This window comes from Pyrus communis, chromosome 15 (genome assembly GCF_963583255.1).
Source record: "Pyrus communis chromosome 15, drPyrComm1.1, whole genome shotgun sequence".
Classification (NCBI taxonomy): Eukaryota; Viridiplantae; Streptophyta; class Magnoliopsida; order Rosales; family Rosaceae; genus Pyrus; species Pyrus communis.
Genome location: NC_084817.1, coordinates 16497460 through 16516362, shown reverse-complemented (window position 1 = coordinate 16516362; position 18903 = coordinate 16497460). Strand labels below are relative to the sequence as shown.

The following is an 18903-nucleotide window of genomic DNA, read 5'->3' as shown; positions in this document are numbered from 1 at the left end:
ACATAAGAAATCTAAAAAGAGGTTATGATAATTTTTTTGTTATTAAAACAATGACGTGGAGAAAAACCAAAGAACTTTAATAAAAGATTGAAAAGAAATAATGTTTCAATCAATGTAATAGAAAAATAAGAAATAAGAATGTATTGCTCTACATAAGTCTTTTACATTCAATAAAAGACCCCTCATGATGTGAAATCTTGAGTGAGTTCACTACTGCGCTCATCAATGGTATATGATAGCATCATGCACCCACATGCAAATGAGGGTTGCAAAGCTCTAAAATGACGACGGACAATCATGCATCAATCTAGCCAAACCTTTACTTTGTGGCAACTACCCCTGATATATAGATCAGGCGGTGAAGTGCATTTATTTATATAGCCGAAGCGATCTTATATTTAATTCTTCTCAGCTCTCTCAGAATTATTTGTATTAAAAAAAAAAATGAATTGCGAAAAAAAAAATAAAATAAAAACTTTTTAAAGACTGAATATAGTAAGCACCAAGAAACTAGGTGCATTGCCAGGCACACATTCTTGACAAAAACGACTTTGCTCCCCCGATTTTAATTTTGTTTATCATTTTCTTCCAATCGTTGTGAAATCTCATGAGTGAAAGTGACGATCCAGTCAAAAGTCTAATGCTTAATTTTCATTAAGTTAATGACATAACAAGTGGCTATAATTAACGATTAAGAGAGATATTGAACAATTCAATTCATTGTTTTATGACATGAGGCATGGCATGCGCATTGCTTAATTAAGGATAATTACGCTTATGTTAACCAACGTCATCTGCTATCCATTTGCACATATAATCCAACTTCTAATTATATTACAAATGCACCACTGTAACATCAGCAATAATCGAATGTTTACTTACTTGAAATGAACAAGTCATGAATCATACAAATTAGAATATGTGAACGAAGCAACGGGTATGAGACCAACTACGTACCTCCCATTATCTAATTCCTGATTCTTCGTGTATTAGATTACGGTAAGTAAATATGTCATTATAGCAATTACGAGGAATTTTCCATAGAACACTGTCATTAACAGATTACACAATCGATTAACAAATTTTACAAACACGGATCATACATTTATATTGATCAACAGTCCACGAAATAATTTTAAACAAATAAATAATCAATCGATGTCTACATTCATTAGTGGAACTAAGCAAATGTGTCTCATTTTAAGGTGATACATATCATGATTAACTTCGTGATCTCTCTAATCCAATCATATATAGCATTTGAATGAATGTACAATAATGTTGTTACAGCAAGACGCGTGAAAAGAAGATCCAGTGCAACTAAAATGGCAGCTGCAGGACTTTTATTCAGTGTGGGCAATTTAAAACGCTTTTCTCGAACAATTTGTAAATCTGCTAAATCAACACATAACCTTTCAGACGGCGCCCCTTACGTTTCCTGAGTGCAAAACGCCCGGAATGGTGCAGCACTGACACCATCTCAAGTTTAGCATATGATAATTGTCGTCTCCATTTGATACTGCGAGAGAGTGGCTATTGAGATGTTCGCTCACTCAAGGCACTGATTAGAGATTCATATACTTTGATGCCCTTCAAGAATATGGTATCCTTTAGGTGCTGCAAAACAGAGACGGAGTCAGGAAAAGATATTCATGATAAGTTCGTGCTAAAGGGATTGGTAAAAACATCAAACCTCATTATGGTCATGAAGTAAGATGGGAGTATTCGTCATTGGGGAGAAACCAAGCGTTGGAATGCCTTGCTGCCTCATGTATTGTGCATCGGTAGTTGATGACAAAATTTCAGGCTTTGCAAGTTTCCCTCCAGCTGATTCGATAGCTTGTTTGAAAACTGACCACCAAGGATTTGAATAATCGGTTGCTGTCGCTGATTCGATAGCTTGTTTGAAAACTGACCACCTTAAAGTAGAAAATGCATTTTTATCTTTGTATGACCCACCGCATGAAGCATTGAAGAGTTTTTGTAGTCATATTTAACCCTCTGAAAAATATATTCATTTGATCAGTACTGATAATACCAGAATGTGGACATTTTCTAATCAACTCTTTGAACCATTCCCACGCCTCATGAAACTCTTCATTTGGTTTTTGGGCAAAAGATAAAATTTGAGTTCTCATGTCAAGAGTCTTTGAAGCTGGATAATACTTGCTTAAGAATTTTTCATTGAGTTGGTTCCAAGTGCTAATGCTTCCAAATGGAAGTGTGAGGAGCCATCTCCTTGCTTGGTCTTTTAATGTATAAGGAAATAATCGAAGCTTAATAGATTCGGCTGAAAATCCTCTCACCAAAATATTCTTGCAACCCATTAAAAATTCTGTAATGTGCATGTTAGGATCGTCGGTTGAGAACCTATGAAATGTAGGTAGAATATTCAACATGTGCTGCTTTATTTCGAATGTAGACCCTTCCTCCACTTCCGGATAAGTAATGCAACTTGATATGTTAGTGGCATGAGCTATTAATGAATCCCCTAAAGGTTGACCAGCCTTTGGAATAACAAAAGCTATTGTTTCCTTACTGTGCAGATCCCCAGAAAATAAAGACTGCAGAAAAATCCCCTGCAATGAAGCAATCCACTGCAAATTTTGCTCCCTACGTCTCCTTAAAATCTGCTCAGGTTCTGGATCAAATGGAATCATTTTTTGCACTGCTAAACGGGTGCTGACCATGCACAGATTGTTGTAATCTGCACTGTAGTACTGCTGTAATCTGTAAAAATAAAATAAAAACGAAAAAAAAAATTTTAATTTTTTTTAATGTATATATACAACAATAACTAACTGAAAATCTGATTAGAACAAATTATTTTAAATAATCCTCGACAGCGGCGCCAATTTCTTGATAAGGATTTACCACACACACAAACGGGCTAAAAACTCCCATAATACTTGCAACAATGACAAGGTTATTGTAGTATAAACGGATCTTGCAAGGTCGTTCTCCACAGGGATTATTAAATAATTCGAAACAAATCAAATTCCAACTAATTATTGTAAAATAGATATTTGAGATAATTGAGGAATTTGGAGATAATTGAGGAATTTGTCACCTTCTAGGTAATCATGAAGGATAATATTCCAAGAGCCCCTTGATGATTTATCTCTAGAAGTCTTTGGCCAAAGCAAGGAACAGAAGATGCATTAGGGCTATCATATTCATGCTTAGAGTTTGACACATGTTCCATGCTCTAAAATATAAGATCGGAATATAGTAGACAAAGGAACTAAATTGCATTGTAACCATAACTAACGTTCTAAATACGTGTTGTATGAATTCAAACACATTATGCCAAATCTGGGTAGTCGAAAACCATTGCTAGATTTTGCTATTTGGTTTGTGGATAATCCTACAAGGTTGAATTTTGAAGGGTTTCTAATTATGTAAAATATTGTTAAAAAATTATGTAAAATTAGATTAATCAAATTATCCACTGCCAGCTTTAATGGAATTAGAATGATATCGAAGGATAAAATTGGTGAATGTTGATTTTAATATAAATGGTTCATATTAAATGTTTTTTATGCATTAGGTTTATAGTAAATGTTTTTTTATTTTAATTAACTGGTTTGGGCCTTCTATTTATTTTAGGTTACTCATTGAATCATCAAGGATACAAGTGTTTGGATTCGTCCACGAGACGAGTTTATTTGTCTCGCCATGTCCTATTCGATGAGGACTCATTTCCTTTTAAGGAACTTACATTTCACAAGGAAACGAACTCCACACAAGGTAATTTATCTAACCTTGACCTCTTATTTACTTTTGATCTTCACCATTCTCATCCATCTACCCAATCAACAAATAATCCTAGTCTACCCAAGCCTAGCATTATCCCTATTCCCCACCTAGAATCCCAATCACACTCAGTCTTTCCACTGCCTGTATCAAATATAATCCCAAATATCTCTCCCATGCCTATCCCTTCACCGTTTCATATTGAACCAACCTCTAGCCTTCCCAGCCCTAGTGCGCTAAGTCCTAATGAACTATGCCCTAGTGAACCATGTCCTAGTGACCCAATCCCAAATCAGCAAGAGTCTGTGCCTGTGAACCAAGAAACACAGCCTGTTTCCTAGTCATCTACATCCCAACAAAATGCATCGGTGTCTCTCCTAGCACATCCTATGATGATGAGGTTCAAAGCAGGGATTCGAAAGCCTAATCCTAAGGATGCATTACATGTTATTACTGACAAAAAAATGGTTGAACCCACTTGTTTTAGTCAGGCAATCAAGCACCAAGAATGGCAGAATGCAATGGCTTTGGAATTTAGTGCTCTGCAACGGTGTGGTACTTAGAGTCTTGTGCCTTATCATCCCAACATGAATCTCCTTCCCAACAAGTGGGTATTCAAGATAAAAAGAAGGGCAGATGGTTCAATAAAGAGGCATAAGGTCAGGTTAGTGGCCCATAAGTTTCATAAAAAACCAGGAATTGATTACAAGGAGACCTTCAGTCCAGTTGTAAAGCATAGCACAATTCGTCTCGTACTTAGCTTGGCAGTTTCGAAGAAATGGCATGAAAGGCAGTTGGATGTACAAAATGCTTTCTTGCATGGATACCTTACAGAAGAGGCTCATATGAAGCAACCTATGGGGTTTATTGACAAACAGTATCCACATCATGTTTGTAAGTTGCAGCGGAGTTTATATGGTTTAAAACAAGTGCCGAGAGCTTGGTTTCGGCGGTTCTCTGATTTTTTTTCTTGAATTGGGTTTTCAAGAATCTAAGTGTGATTATTCCCTATGCGTGTTTAATTAGAAGGGAGTTTACTCATCTTACTTATCTATGTTGATGATATATTGCTCACAAGGAACAATACGCATCAAATGGCTCGGTTAGTAAAGAAGTTGGGCACCTTGTTTTCTATGAAAGACTTGAGCCCTCTAAATTATTTTCTTGGTGTGGAAGTAACTCATTGTGGTGATAGTATGCATCTTACACAATCCAAGTATGCCCTCGATCTTCTTGAACGTACTAAGTTTACTAATGCCAAGCCAATCTTGACACCAGATGCTTTCGGACAGAAACTAAATGCATTTGGGGGTGAACCATTTGGTAATCCTGAGTTATATCGAAGTGTTGTAGGTGCCCTTCAATATTTAACGATTACGTGACCTGATCTCTTGTATGTAGTGAACCAGGTGTGCTAGTTTATGCATTCACCTAACACCACTCATTGGATGGTAATCAAGAGAATTTTGCATTACTTGAAGGCTACATATGATTAAGGCTTCGTTTATAGACCTGGAGATGTTCAACTGACCACATTTCTTATGCGGATTATGCAAGGAATCAAGACACGCGTCATTCAACCGGAGGATTCTACATCTATTTGGGTAAAAATTTAATATCGTGGAGTTCAAAGAGATAGAAAACCGATTCCAGGTCGAGTACGGAAGCTGAATACGAATAGCTTGCATACACGGCTGCTGAATTATCTTGGTTACGTTCTTTGTTCAGAGACATGCATTTGAATCTTTTAAAACCCCAAATATGGTGTGATAATGCTTCATCCATTGCACTAGCATCCAATCCAGTTTTTCATTCTAGAACCAAGCATTTAGAAGTGGATTATCATCATGTCAAGGAGAACGTCATTAGAGGATAACTTCTAATTAATTTTATTTGTTCCCAACATCAAACTGCTGATTTATTCACAAAGGGGTTGTCTTCATTGTGATTTAAATTGCTGGTATCCAAGCTTCCAGTTGTGCAAAGACCTGTTAGCTTGCGGGGGGATGTTAGACCAAGTTGGACTTCCCATTTACATTCAAACTCTCAAGTCTATTGTGTGCGCGATTCTTCTTTATCTCAAAGGGAATCTGATAAGTCTAGGAATATTTTGAATGTTTCTTAGCTAAGTTTATTATACTGTTGTAAAGTTTGAATTTCAAACTAGCGTGTAAATATGGTATTTCAAACCCACTGATGTAATCTCTATGACCTTAGAAATACAAGCAACCCTCGATTGAAAGGGTGTGCAAACACAACTGAAAACCTAGCCTACTAAAGTTTTATAGCCCGAAGCCTTGTGGCAAATGAGAGGTGAAGCAAAACCCAAGGAAAGTTTTCCTAGAGGTTGTAGCATAGTGTGGAAAATGAGGATTAAATTGTAATTCTAATGGCTTATGGATTTTTTTATATATAAGACTAAAGGGTCTTTTGACCTAGATAAATCTTACACATTTGGAAATCAAATTTAGAGAGAAGGGAATTAGGTTTTCCAATTTAGAGAAAATGAAAAACAAAATGCAACACAAACACACCCTTGCCACCACACCTATTGGAGAAGGACCTAGTAGAGGGCTAATACTTGGAAGCCTCAATAATGAATTCGTCTTCATATGAAATCTAAAGGTTCGAATTCAAAACTTCATTTAAGTTTGTGCACATGTTCTTAAAATTATTTTACATAAACCCAAGCACGTCGATTAACCTAGATCAATATTAACCCTTAATTTATTAAGATTAAACATAATCCAACGTTCGACTAACTATGCATGTACATTGAATTATGTATGCTTATGTCACCTTGCCATCTTTCCTCACACATGTACTAAAGTAGTCCACAACCCACCATGATGAGGGACCATCTGAATGGTCACATAACATTATAAAAGACAGACCAAGAAGAGACATTAAAAGACCCATCAAGTTTCAAGATTAATTATTCAATAGTTTGGGAACTGGTGGTTATTAATTTATGCCTAGAGACTTGTTTTATGCCTTTATTGTAATGTTATGTCTTATTTTCTTCCTTATAAGTTTGCTGGAAGGAGGAGAGGTATTTAGTTTTGGAGATAAGACAATATAACTCTATGAGTTTATCAATCAAAGAACTCTATTTGCTTCCAATTGCTTTATTGCTAGCTGCTTTTATTTCCTATTCTCCGCAGGACAACCTGACCTGCATCAAGTGGTACCAGAGCAACTCCTTAGGACCGCTGCTGTCAACCTCTTTGTAGACCGATGGTGCGAGGTGGTCGTCACGGTGGACGTGGTCTGGGAAGCGAAGCTCGTGATATCGAGAATGAGGATTTGAGAAGACAAGTGCAGCAATTAGCAGAGCGATTAGAGCGCTTTGAAACCCGAAGCCGTAGAGATGACGAACTTCTCTCAGAGGATGATATCAATCCCTTCGGGCAGCCCAACGACAGGTTCAACGATATCAATATGAAGGTTGATATCCCTGAATTTGAAGGGAGGATTAAGCCGGACGAATTCATAGATTGGTTGAACACCATTGAGAGGATCTTTGATTACAAAGATATCCCTGATCACCGAAAGGTAAAGGTTGTGGCCATTAAGTTGACCAAGTATGCATCAGCTTGGTAGGAGCAATTAAAGGTACGAAGAGAAAGGATGGGAAAGTCTCGAATTAACACATGGGAAAAAATGAAGAAGGAGTTGAGGAAGAAATTCCTACCTGAAAACTACATCCAGGAGTGGTACTCCAAGTTGTATAATTTCCAGCAAGGTGGAAAATCAGTAGATGACTATACTGGAGAGTTTGATTTACTGATGGTTCGATGTGGTGTGGATAAGCCTGAAGAGCAGACAATCGCTCGTTATTTAGGAGGACTGCGTAGAGAAATCCATGATGTTGTTACCCTGCAACCTTATTGGACTTATGATGATGTCTACCAACTAGCCAAAAAGGTAGAGAAGAAACTAAAGCAGAGGGGCAATCGAACAATCGGAGTTGGTGGGTTTAATGCTAACTGGAATGAGCAATCTTTCGAATCAACAAAGGCAAAGGAAAAGTTAAATCCCAAGGCCTTTGATAAAGTAAGTGGCAGCAAAGATGGTGCTAGTAGTAGTGCCGTAAAGCAGATTGCAGCAACCCAACGATTGCCCAAATGTTTCAAGTGCTTTGGTTTTGGACACAAGCAAGCAGATTGTCCAAATCAAAGTTTTGTCAACCTTGTTGAGGGGCAATTGTTTTTGGGTGATTCCAAAGTGGATGAGACACCTGATGTCTATGATGAATATAAAGGAGACGATGAGGACATTACCTGGAATGACCATGGAGAAGCTTTGGTTGTACAATGGAGCATGACTACTGCACGTGTCGACAACGATGACTGGTTACGTCATAACATTTTTCGCACTAAGTGCACCACCAATGGGAAGATTTGCAATGTGATAATTGATGGTGGGAGTTGCAAGAACGTTGTATCTCAAGAGATGGTCGACAAGCTTAAACTAAAGACAGAAAAACGTCTGGTTCCTTACAAGCTCGCTTGGTTCCAAAAGGGAAATGAGGTGCATGTTGATAAGCGATGTTTAGTCTCATTTTCTATTGGGAAAGTATATCAAGATGAAGTTTGGTGCGATGTCGTACCGATGGATGCTTGCCATCTTTTGTTAGGAAGGCCTTGGCAATATGACCGAAAAGCTCTCCATGATGGTTTCAAAAACACCTACACCTTTGTGAAAGATGGAGTGAAGGTAATTTTGGGGCCTTCAAAAGAACCGCATATAGTCAAGTCTGAAAGGAAAATGGGAATAATCTGCCTCACCATGGCAGAATTCATGGAAGAGATTGAAAATGGTGCCTCCGTATATGCTTTGGTCATCAAAGAGGAGAATGTTAGGATCTCTCTTCCACCTGAAATCGTGTCTTTGCTGCAAGATTTCTCGGATGTGATACCAGATGAGCTACCCGCTGGATTACCACCTATGAAAGACATACAACACCAAATCGATCTCATTCTGGGATCTAATTTACCGAATAAGGCTGCTTATCGGATGAGCCCCAATGAACATCAAGAGCTACAGAGGCAAGTCATGGAGTTACTTGAGAAGGGATTGATTCAAGAGAGCTTGAGTCCTTGTGCTGTCCTTGCCCTTTTGACCCCAAAGACTGATGGAACATGGAGAATGTATACAGATAGTAGGGCAATAAACAAAATCACAATAAAATATCGGTTTCCCATTTCGCGCCTTGATGATATGTTGGATTTGTTGAATGGCTCTCAGGTGTTTTCGAAAATTAACTTAAGAAGTGGATATCACCAGATAAGAATCAAATCGGGAGACGAATGGAAGACAGCCTTCAAGACAAGAGACGGGTTGTATGAATGGCTTTTCATGCCCTTCGGCCTATCCAATGCCCCGAGCACGTTCATGCGCCTTATGAACCAGATATTTCGACCTTTTATAGGTAAGTTTCTGGTTGTTTACTTTGATGATATACTAATGTATAGTTTGAACAAGAAACAACATGTTGAGCATCTTCGACAAGTTTTTCAAGTTTTGCAAGATCAGAAACTGTATGCTAATCTGAAGAAGTGCCACTTTTTGAGTGAAAGTGTATTGTTCTTGGGATATATTATTTCAAGCGATGGAATTAAAGCTGATCCCGGAAAAGTTGCCTCCATCATTAACTGGCCAACCCCGACAAATATTCAAGAGGTACGAAGCTTTCACGGATTAGCCTCTTTTTATAGGAGATTCATCAGGAACTTTAGCTCTCTTATTGGCCCTATAACTAACTGTTTAAAGAAGAATGCTTGTTTTGAGTGGACTAAGGAAGCAGCTGCCAGTTTTGAATTGATAAAAGAAAAAATGACAACTGCCCCTGTATTAGTTCTTCCAGATTTTGAGAAGGTATTTTCTCTAGAATGTGATGCTTTGCATAAGGGCATTGGTGCTGTCTTAAGTCAAGAAAGAAGACCGGTTGCCTTCTTCAGTGAGAAATTACATGATGCAAAGAAGCGGTACTCAACATATGATGTGGAATTCTACGCTATAATTCAGTCTCTGCGACATTGGCGTCATTATTTAATCCAAAGAGAGTTTATTTTATTTTTTGATCATGAGGCTTTGAAGTATATCAATGGTCAACATAAACTTAACGCTCGACATGCGAAATAGGTAGCATATTTGCAAGAGTTCACTTTTATTATTCAACACAAATCAGGGAGTCAAAACAAAGTTGCTGATGCATTAAGCATGAGATCTTCTTTGTTAACTTCTATACAGGCATATGTGATTGGGTTTGAAATGCTTAAGGAGCAATATGTGGAGGATCCTGATTTTGGGAAGATTTGGTCTGATTGCCAAAGTGGGAAAGCTTCTGAATTTTTGTTGCAAGATGGGTATTTATTCCATGGCAACCGGTTGTGCATACCACAGTGTTCATTGCGTGATGTTATAATTTCGGAATTGCATGAAGGGGGTCTCGCTGGCCATTTTGGGTGTGATAAAACCTTGAGACTTATTGAGGAGAAGTTTTATTGGCCAAAATTACACAGAGATGTGGCCAAGCATGTGAGTAGATATCGGGTGTGTCATATAGCCAAGAGTAGATCCCAAAATACAGGTTTGTATACTCCTTTACCTATTCAGGCAGCACCTTGGGAGGATGTATCAATGAACTTCGTATTGGGGCTTCCAAAAACTAGACGTGGGGCTGATTCCATACTTGTTGTGGTAGATAGATTTTCCAAAATGGCTCATTTCCTTCCATGTAACAAGACTTTCGATGCCACCCGTGTTGCTGACTTATATTTCAAAGAGGTTGTCAAACTCCATGGCATACCCAAGTCCATCACATCAGATCGTGATCCTAAGTTCATTAGTCATTTTTGGAGAACCTTATGGCGAAAAGTGGGAACTCGCCTTCAATTTAGTAGCTCTCATCATCCTCAAACCGACGGTCAAACGGAAGTGGTAAATCGATCGCTCGGGAACCTTTTGAGAAGCTTAGTTGGAAAAGAAAAACATAATTGGGATTTCACTTTATCACAAGCTGAGTTTGCCTTCAATAGGTCCAAGAATCGGTCAACTGGAAAATGTCCCTTTGAAATAGTTTATGGACTTATTCCAAATGGACCTTTCGATTTGATTCCTCTACCAGTAATTGACCATTTTAGCGGAGATGCCAATGATATGGTAGCACACATCAGAGACCTACACTCTCAAGTCAGAAGAATTCTGGAAGAGAGCAATGAGAAGTATAAGGCTGCAGCAGATAAACATCGAAGACACATGGAGTTCAAAGAAAGTGACTTGGTGTGGATTAATCTTCGTAAAGAAAGGTTCCCACGTGGACGTTTTGGCAAACTTCATGATAAAGTTGATGGTCTTTTTCGAGTAATGAAGCAAATTGGTGAAAATGCATATCAGTTAGAGCTGCCTGGTAATATGGAAGTGTCTGCAACTTTTAATGTAGCTGATTTGCAACCATATTATGAACACATTCTGGAACAAAAGTCTGACTCGATGACAAGCCATTTTCAGCTAGGAGGGAATGATGAGGGACCATCTGAACGGTCACATAACATTATAAAAGACAGACCAAGAAGAGACATTAAAAGACCCATCAAGTTTCAAGATTAATTATTCAATAGTTTGGGAACTGGTGGTTATTAATTTATGCCTAGAGACTTTTTTTTTATGCCTTTATTGTAATGTTATGTCTTATTTTCTTCCCTATAAGTTTGCTGGAAGGAGGAGAGGTATTTAGTTTTGGAGATAAGACAATATAACTCTATGAGTTTATCAATCAAAGAACTCTATTTGCTTCCAATTGCTTTATTGCTAGCTGCTTTTATTTCCTATTCTCTGCAGGACAACCTGACCTGCATCACACCACCTCCAACTAATTAGCCCTTTGGCCATAGTAAATAAGTAACCAGTAGTTGATCTTCTTTTATCCAAATCTCCAGCATAGTCGAAATCAATATATTCAACCACAAAATTCCCAAAATTACTATCACTTTATTGAAAACATAAGCCAACATCTCTAGTACCATTTAGATATCTTAGAATTCATTTAGCTGCTTGCTAATGTTCTTTTCCTGGATTGTGCATATAGTGACAAACCAAACCAATGACATGAGCGGTATTTGGTCGAGAACATTACCATAGTATACATTAAGCCACCAACCAATCATAATGTGCAATATTCTTCATTTGCAACTTCTTTTCATTGGTTCTTGGAGATAACAAAGCACTCAACTTAAAATGAAGAGTCATTGGACTACTCACAGGTTTAGTGGCATCATTAATACCAAAATGTCGAAGCAATTTACGCAACTATTGTTTTTATGTGAGATACACCAAGCATTTCTCTCGAATACGAATAATTATATGCCGTTGCCAACTGCAGCAGTGTGTTGAGAAAGTGTCAATTCTATCCATTAAGGGGACACATGAAAATCAAAGATCACAAGGGGTTGCTAGTACGTAGATCCTTGTTAGCTTCACTTTAGGAGCTTGTGAGATCCCGTATTTTTAGAATTCATTATGGATATTATTTTTATGGAGAAATTAGGTTTCCATCCCTCTTTTTGCTACTTCATTGATTAAAATTCTATTCCTTTTCAATTTTTGACCAAGGTCCTTGGGTATTAATAACATCATTAATTATTTCAATAATAAATACTTTTTATTTTTAAATATATTCCCTTAGTGTTAAAAATGTTACAATTAGTATATTTATATTTATGACTAAATTTTTTATCTTACATTTTTATTTTTAGTTTGTACCCATTTTTAATTTGCAAACATTTTTTAATTTGTACCAATTTTCTTTTCAGTTTTAATTTGTACCCATATATTAATTTCTTTTTGTGCCCATATTTTTTAAAGTTTTATTTGTATTTGTGCCCATGTGTTTACCGTCACGTGACATTGTACAATTAATCAATGATAGAAAAATTACATATGGCATATTTATGTTTTATGGCTAAGCTGACACATCCCGATCGAGATCAAGGCATGCTGGCCGTCACGTGGAAGTGACGTAACCATGTGCACAGTGCGGAAGCTAATAAAATAATAATAAAAATAGTGCGAATAAATAAAAACCGGATTTACACAAGGTAACAACAAACATGTGCAATCGTAAGTGTGAACACAAGGTTCAGAGCATGAAAACCTAATGTAGTCCGGGAGAAAACGACACGACAAAAGTACACCCGAAGGTGGTCCTACACTGGTATCAATCTGTCAGATATGCCGGGGAAATCCTCAGGGAAGCCACCAAACGTGCTAGCCAACTAGAACCTGGAGGGGCGCAAAACAAAAGCGTGAGTGGGCAAAAACAAAGCTTTTCAAAAACCATTTCATAAACAGTTCTAACCCCTCGCCATAAAACCTGTATACTTCCCAGAAAATAGAATATACATATATATATAAATCATGCTCGGAAAATATGATATGCCAAACCTCGAAGTAAAATGCAAGTGCTCAGGTAAAATCACATCAATGTCATATAATCTGTCAGCCGGAGTCACCTAACGTGACCTGTACGGCTGAATCTAGAGCTCAAATCTCCATCTCACTAACTATACCTGCACACGAGTCGGAACCACCTAAAGTGGTCTGTACGACAAGCCTGGGTGTAAAACAAGGACGCTCAAGTGCTACGATCACGTGAAGGCTGGGCGAATAATCGCGGGTCACCTACGAGTCGGAACCACCTAAAGTGGTCTGTACGACAGGACTGTGCACCTAACTTGGATCCAAGATAAGCGTGTGGTGCGGGAGGTGAACATCACGTGAAGGACTGTGCCCAACTCTGGGCGGGATCACTAACACCGGGGGTGCAGGTTATGAGCTTTCTATGCATCTCAAATCACTACTGAGTGTAAACATAAATCACTACTCACCTGGCACTTCACAGCACCAACATTCATATATATATATATATATATATATATATATATATATATATATATATGCAACTAACAATGCATAACAAATGGCAATATAGTGCATGGCATATAAACGAATAAACGTTTCAAATCAATTTCTGGGAAAAGTATAAGTATATAGGTATATACAGAAAACCAAAAGCCCACTCACTGGTAAGTAGAAGGGTCATAACCCCCTTGCCTCGAGTGACCACGCTCGTCCTCGGGATAGGTATCACCTATATGCGAAACAACTATAAAAACGTTAATTTTAAAGCACATAACCAACCTTAAGAAATAACTTGTCATACAATGCTCAAATGGGGTGTATGAATACACCAACGTGATCTACTCAACCTCAGTAACATCCCCATATTTTTAGAAAAAATTTTCACCGTCGCACGCGCCCCTACGCGCCGGCCAAGCGCAGGTACGTGCTTGGCACGCTGACGGCGTCAGTTAACGCCGTCAGGAATATTCCGTTAACTTTAACGGATTCCGCTAACGCCGTTAGGAATATTCCGTCCAAACTGACGGAATATTCTGTCGTCTTCTCCGGCGAGGCTCCAACGCCGTTGCTGGCGCCGGAAAATCGGGAAAACTTCAAATCGTCCTATCTTCGTTTTTCAACCAAATTTCACAAAATTGGTACCAAAATGAAGCTTACAATGAGAAGAACAAGTTCATACCACTTTCAAGTGCTAAAATCCACGAAATCTCGCCGAGAAAACACCACCAACTCCGGCCAACCTCGAAACTCACGATCCCGACGTCCAAAACCTTCAAACGAACCACCCCAAGCCTCCTAAGGACCTCACCAAGCTTCCTACAAGCTTAAAATTCCCAAAAACATAAGAATTTACGTGTGCATGAACAATGACAAAAATCGGGTATCCCGAGTTCGACGTGAAAACGAAGGTATCCTTACCTGAAATGGGTATGGTTGAACTTCTACGGACCTCACGAGCATGGATATGTACTTTGTTTCTTCGATCTGTGAAGATTACAAGGGTTTTGGGGTATGTCCGTACAAATGGAGGGGAAAATGGGAAGGGAAATGGCACGGGACAGGATGCAGGGCAGGGAAATGGTGAAGGAAATGTGTGGGGGAATGTGTGTGGTCCACAACGAGCCACACCAAGCTCAAAACAACCATACAACGTAAAAATCACACTAGGGGCAAAATCGCATTTTCACGCGTACGTTTTTAAAAATTTTCGGGACGGGCTGTCACAACCTACCCACCTTATAAGAATTTCGTCCCGAAATTCACAACAACCATACAAAAAACCCCTAGTGATCAAAGAACAACTGAGGGTACAAATCTCTCATCTGATCTTCAGTTTCCCACGTAGCTTCCTCCACGAAATGATTCCTCCACAAAACTTTCACCAAGTTCACTGTCTTGTTCCTCAGAACCTTTTCCTTCCAGTCTAAAATCGTCACTGGTTCCTCATCATACGTCAAATCCGGATTGATTTCCAAGGGTTGAGGAGGTATCACATGAGACGGATCAGCGACATAATGTCGAAGCATAGACACGTGAAAGACGTTATGTACTCTAGCCAACTTCGGAGGCAACTCCAGCCTGTAAGCTACCTCGCCAACTCGCTCAGTGACCATGTATGGTCCGATGTACCTGGGACTCAACTTACCTTTCTTTCCAAACCGTACAACGTTTCTCCATGGTGAAAGCTTTAGAAATACCCAATCGCCAACCTCATACACTCTGTCCGTAGCATGCCGATCTGCTAAACTCTTCTGCCTATCCTGGGCTACCTTCAGATTAGACTTAATTACCTGAACATTTTGAGTAGTCTCCTCAACAATCTCCGGGCTCACCAAAACTCTTTCTCCGACCTCTGACCAACACAACGGTGTGCGACAAGACCTACCATACAATGCCTCAAATGGTGCCATACCGATACTCGAATGAAAGCTGTTGTTATAGGCAAATTCCATTAAATCCAACCGCTTGTGCCAAGCATCACCAAACTGTAACACCGAAGCTCGCAACATATCCTCCAAAGTCTGAATGGTTCTTTTTGACTGTCTGTCCGTCTGAGGATGATACACCGTACTATAAAGTAGTCTCGTACCCAAAGCTTCCTAAAACGCCACCCAAAACTTAGATGTAAATCTTGGATCACGATCCGAGACAATACTCACAGGAACACCATGATACTTCACGATCTTCGAGATGAACAGCTCAGCTAATCGGCCCAAAGAATACTTCTCCCTCACTGGAATGAAATGTGCTGACTTAGTAAGCCAATCAATAATCAACCAAATGCCGTCAAAAACATTATGTGTACGCGGAAGCTTGTACACAAAATCCATAGTAATATTTTCCCATTTCCACTCTGGAATGGGAAGCGGCTGCAACAACCCAAACGGCTTCTTCATTTCTGCCTTAACTTGCTGACAAACAGCACACCTACTCACATACTCAGCTATCTCCCTCTTCATACCCGGCCAATAATAAAACGGTCGAATGGTATGATACATTTTAGTAGCTCCTGGATGCATAGCATAAGTCGAGATATGCGCTTCATCAAGAATTGCTTTCTTTAAATCCAAATTATTAGGCACAAACATCCTACTCTTCTACATCAGCATGCCATCCGAATCACGAACTCTGAGGTCTCTCCTCCTCCCTCGATCTCGAGCTTAGATCAATTCTTGAGTTTCTCTATCAGCTACCTGAGCTTCAAGCACCCGATCGACTAAAATTGGCCTAACTTGAAAATTAGCAAGTAAAGCCACCTCTCGATCTTCTGCCTCTAACCTCACTCCCGTAGATCTTAAGTCTGCCAGAAGAGGAATGCGACTAGCGTACAACGCATTGATACGACCCTGAGACTTCCTGCTAAGTGCATCAGCCACAACGTTTGCACGACCAGGGTGATAATCAATCGTACAGTCATAATCACTAAGTAGCTCCATCCACCTCCGCTGACGAAGATTAAGATCCTTCTGCGTAAAAAGATACTAAAGACTCTTATGATCTGTAAAGATCTTATATTTCTCTCCATAAAGGTAGTGTCTCCACAATTTCAATGCAAAAATAATGGCGGCTAACTCCAAATCATGTGTAGGGTAATTCAACTCATGAGGTTTCAGTTGTCGTGAAGCATAAGCAATCACCCTACCATGCTGCATCAACACACATCCCGGACCATTCAAAGAAGCATCACTATAAACCTCGAAATCACCACTATCGGCCGGGAGTGCCAAAACAGGTGCATGAGTGAGACAATACTTCAACTGCTGAAAACTCTGCTCACACTTATCATCCCACTCAAATTTAACATCTTTCCTTGTCAATCTCGTCAGCGGTAAGGCAATCACAAAGAAATCCTTAACAAACCGTCGATAATATCCTGCTAAACCAAGGAAACTCCTCACCTTAGTGACGGTTCGCGGTTTTTCCCATTCCTCCATAGCTGCCACCTTTTGAGGATCCACCAAAATACCCTGAGCTGAAATGACGTGCCCCAAAAACGCAACTTGGTCTAACCAAAATTGGCACTTGCTAAACTTAGCATACAATTGGTGTTCCCTCAACCTTTTCAACACCAAAGTAAGATGTCGAACATGCTCCGCTTTAGACTTAGAGTACACCAGAATGTCGTCGATGAAAACTATAACAAACCTATCCAAATATGGCTGGAACACCCGGTTCATCAAATCCATAAAAGCAGCTGGTGCATTCGTCAATCCAAATGGCATAACCAGAAACTCGTAATGACCATAACGAGTCCTGAACGCCGTCTTAGGAACGTCATCCCTACTAATCTTCAGCTGATAATATCCAGACCTCAAGTCAATCTTGGAAAATACACAAGCACCTCGAAGCTGATCAAACAAGTCGTCAATACGCGGCAATGGATAACGGTTTTTAATCGTTACCCGATTCAATTGCCGGTAATCAATACATAGCCTCAAAGTTCCGTCTTTCTTCCTCACAAACAACACTGGAGCTCCCCAAGGTGAAGTACTAGGCTGAATAAAACCTTATCCACTAATTCCTGCAACTGAACTTTCAATTCCCTTAACTCAGCGGGAGCCATACGATAAGAAGTCAAGGAAATAGGATTAGTACCTGGAAGCAACTCAATGGTGAATTCCATGTCTCGGTCTGGCGGCAAACCAGGTAAATCCTCAGGAAAAACATCAGGAAAATGTCTGACTACCCTCACATCCTCTATCCTACTAGGAGCAGCCTCATCCAACACCACATGAGCTAAGTACCCCTGGCAACCTTTAGATAACAACCTTTTCGCTTGCATGGCCGAAATAACGCCATGTCTCACCCCACTCTGCTCGCCCACAAAAGTAACCATAGGTAATCCAAGACGATGGAACGTAACTATTTTCCTGTAACAATCAATATTGGCACGATTGAAATGCAACCAATCTGTGCCCAGAATCACATCAAAGTCAACAATACCTAACGGGATAAGATCAGTTGGCATAACCACATCCTCCACTATCATTGGACATCCTGGGTACACACGATCTACAATACATCTCTCCCCTCTAGGCATAGTGAACTCTAAATCATACCCTAGAGGTGTGGGGCGAGGTTGCGTCACTTGAGCAAATGTATGAGAAATCATAGAATGTGTAGCACCATAATCAATTAATACTCTAGCAAAATAACCAAGGATATTTAACGTACCCATAATCAAATCTGGATTGTTTTGAGCGTCCTGCAGAGAAATATTATGAATACGCCCCTGGGTTTGCTGTCGTCCACCTCGACCTCTGCTCGTCTGGCCACCACGACTCTGAGTGCCACGCCCTTGATTGGGCTGACCAGACTGCCTCGAAGACCCCGCACTACTAGTAGCAATCTCCCCCTGCTGAATCTGTCCTCCCTGAAACCATTGAAAACCACCTGCTGGAACTGGAGGATACGGCATATAGCCGCCAGAATACTGGGGATAACCACCCTGAGAATATGGGTCCCGGGGATATTGATACTGTCCCGGGGCATAAAGAACAGCATCGCCCTGATAGTAATAGGCACCACCTCGACCTGTCTGCCCATAACTACTGGGGCCAGGAATCTGCTGAATCGGTATAGGTGGTGGCAAGAAAGTCTGCTGCGGCTTCTACTGACTCTGGGGACAATTTGCAGCACGATGTCCCACCTGCCCACAAGTAAAGTAACCACTGCTGCCTCGCCTACACTCACCAAAATGCCGATTATTGCATTTGCGGCAAA

At 39.7% G+C, this 18903-nt stretch overlaps 1 protein-coding gene and 1 non-coding gene across 2 annotated transcripts; both read left to right on the top strand.

Moving 5' to 3' along the window:
* The first annotated feature begins 2036 nt into the window (after positions 1-2036).
* Positions 2037-2141, top strand: LOC137718895 (small nucleolar RNA R71). The gene has a single exon (XR_011065975.1). It is a non-coding gene; the product is annotated as a small nucleolar RNA R71 (small nucleolar RNA).
* Positions 2142-7419: 5278 nt separating this feature from the next.
* LOC137717102 (transposon Ty3-I Gag-Pol polyprotein) lies at positions 7420-11370 on the top strand. The gene is made up of 3 exons (XM_068456410.1): positions 7420-9441; positions 9532-9636; positions 10012-11370. Exons 1-3 carry the CDS (start codon positions 7420-7422, stop codon positions 11368-11370), a joined length of 3486 nt encoding a protein of 1161 aa, XP_068312511.1.
* The last annotated feature ends 7533 nt before the right edge of the window (positions 11371-18903 follow it).

Coding starts and splice junctions, on each gene's coding strand:
- LOC137717102 (XM_068456410.1), top strand. CDS start 7,420: ATGAAGAAGGAGTTGAGGAAGAAATTCCTACCTGAAAACTACATCCAG. Junction 9,442..9,531: donor CCCCGACAAATATTCAAGAG/GTACGAAGCTTT, acceptor AACTGTTTAAAG/AAGAATGCTTGTTTTGAGTG. Junction 9,637..10,011: donor TTCTTCCAGATTTTGAGAAG/GTATTTTCTCTA, acceptor ACTTCTATACAG/GCATATGTGATTGGGTTTGA.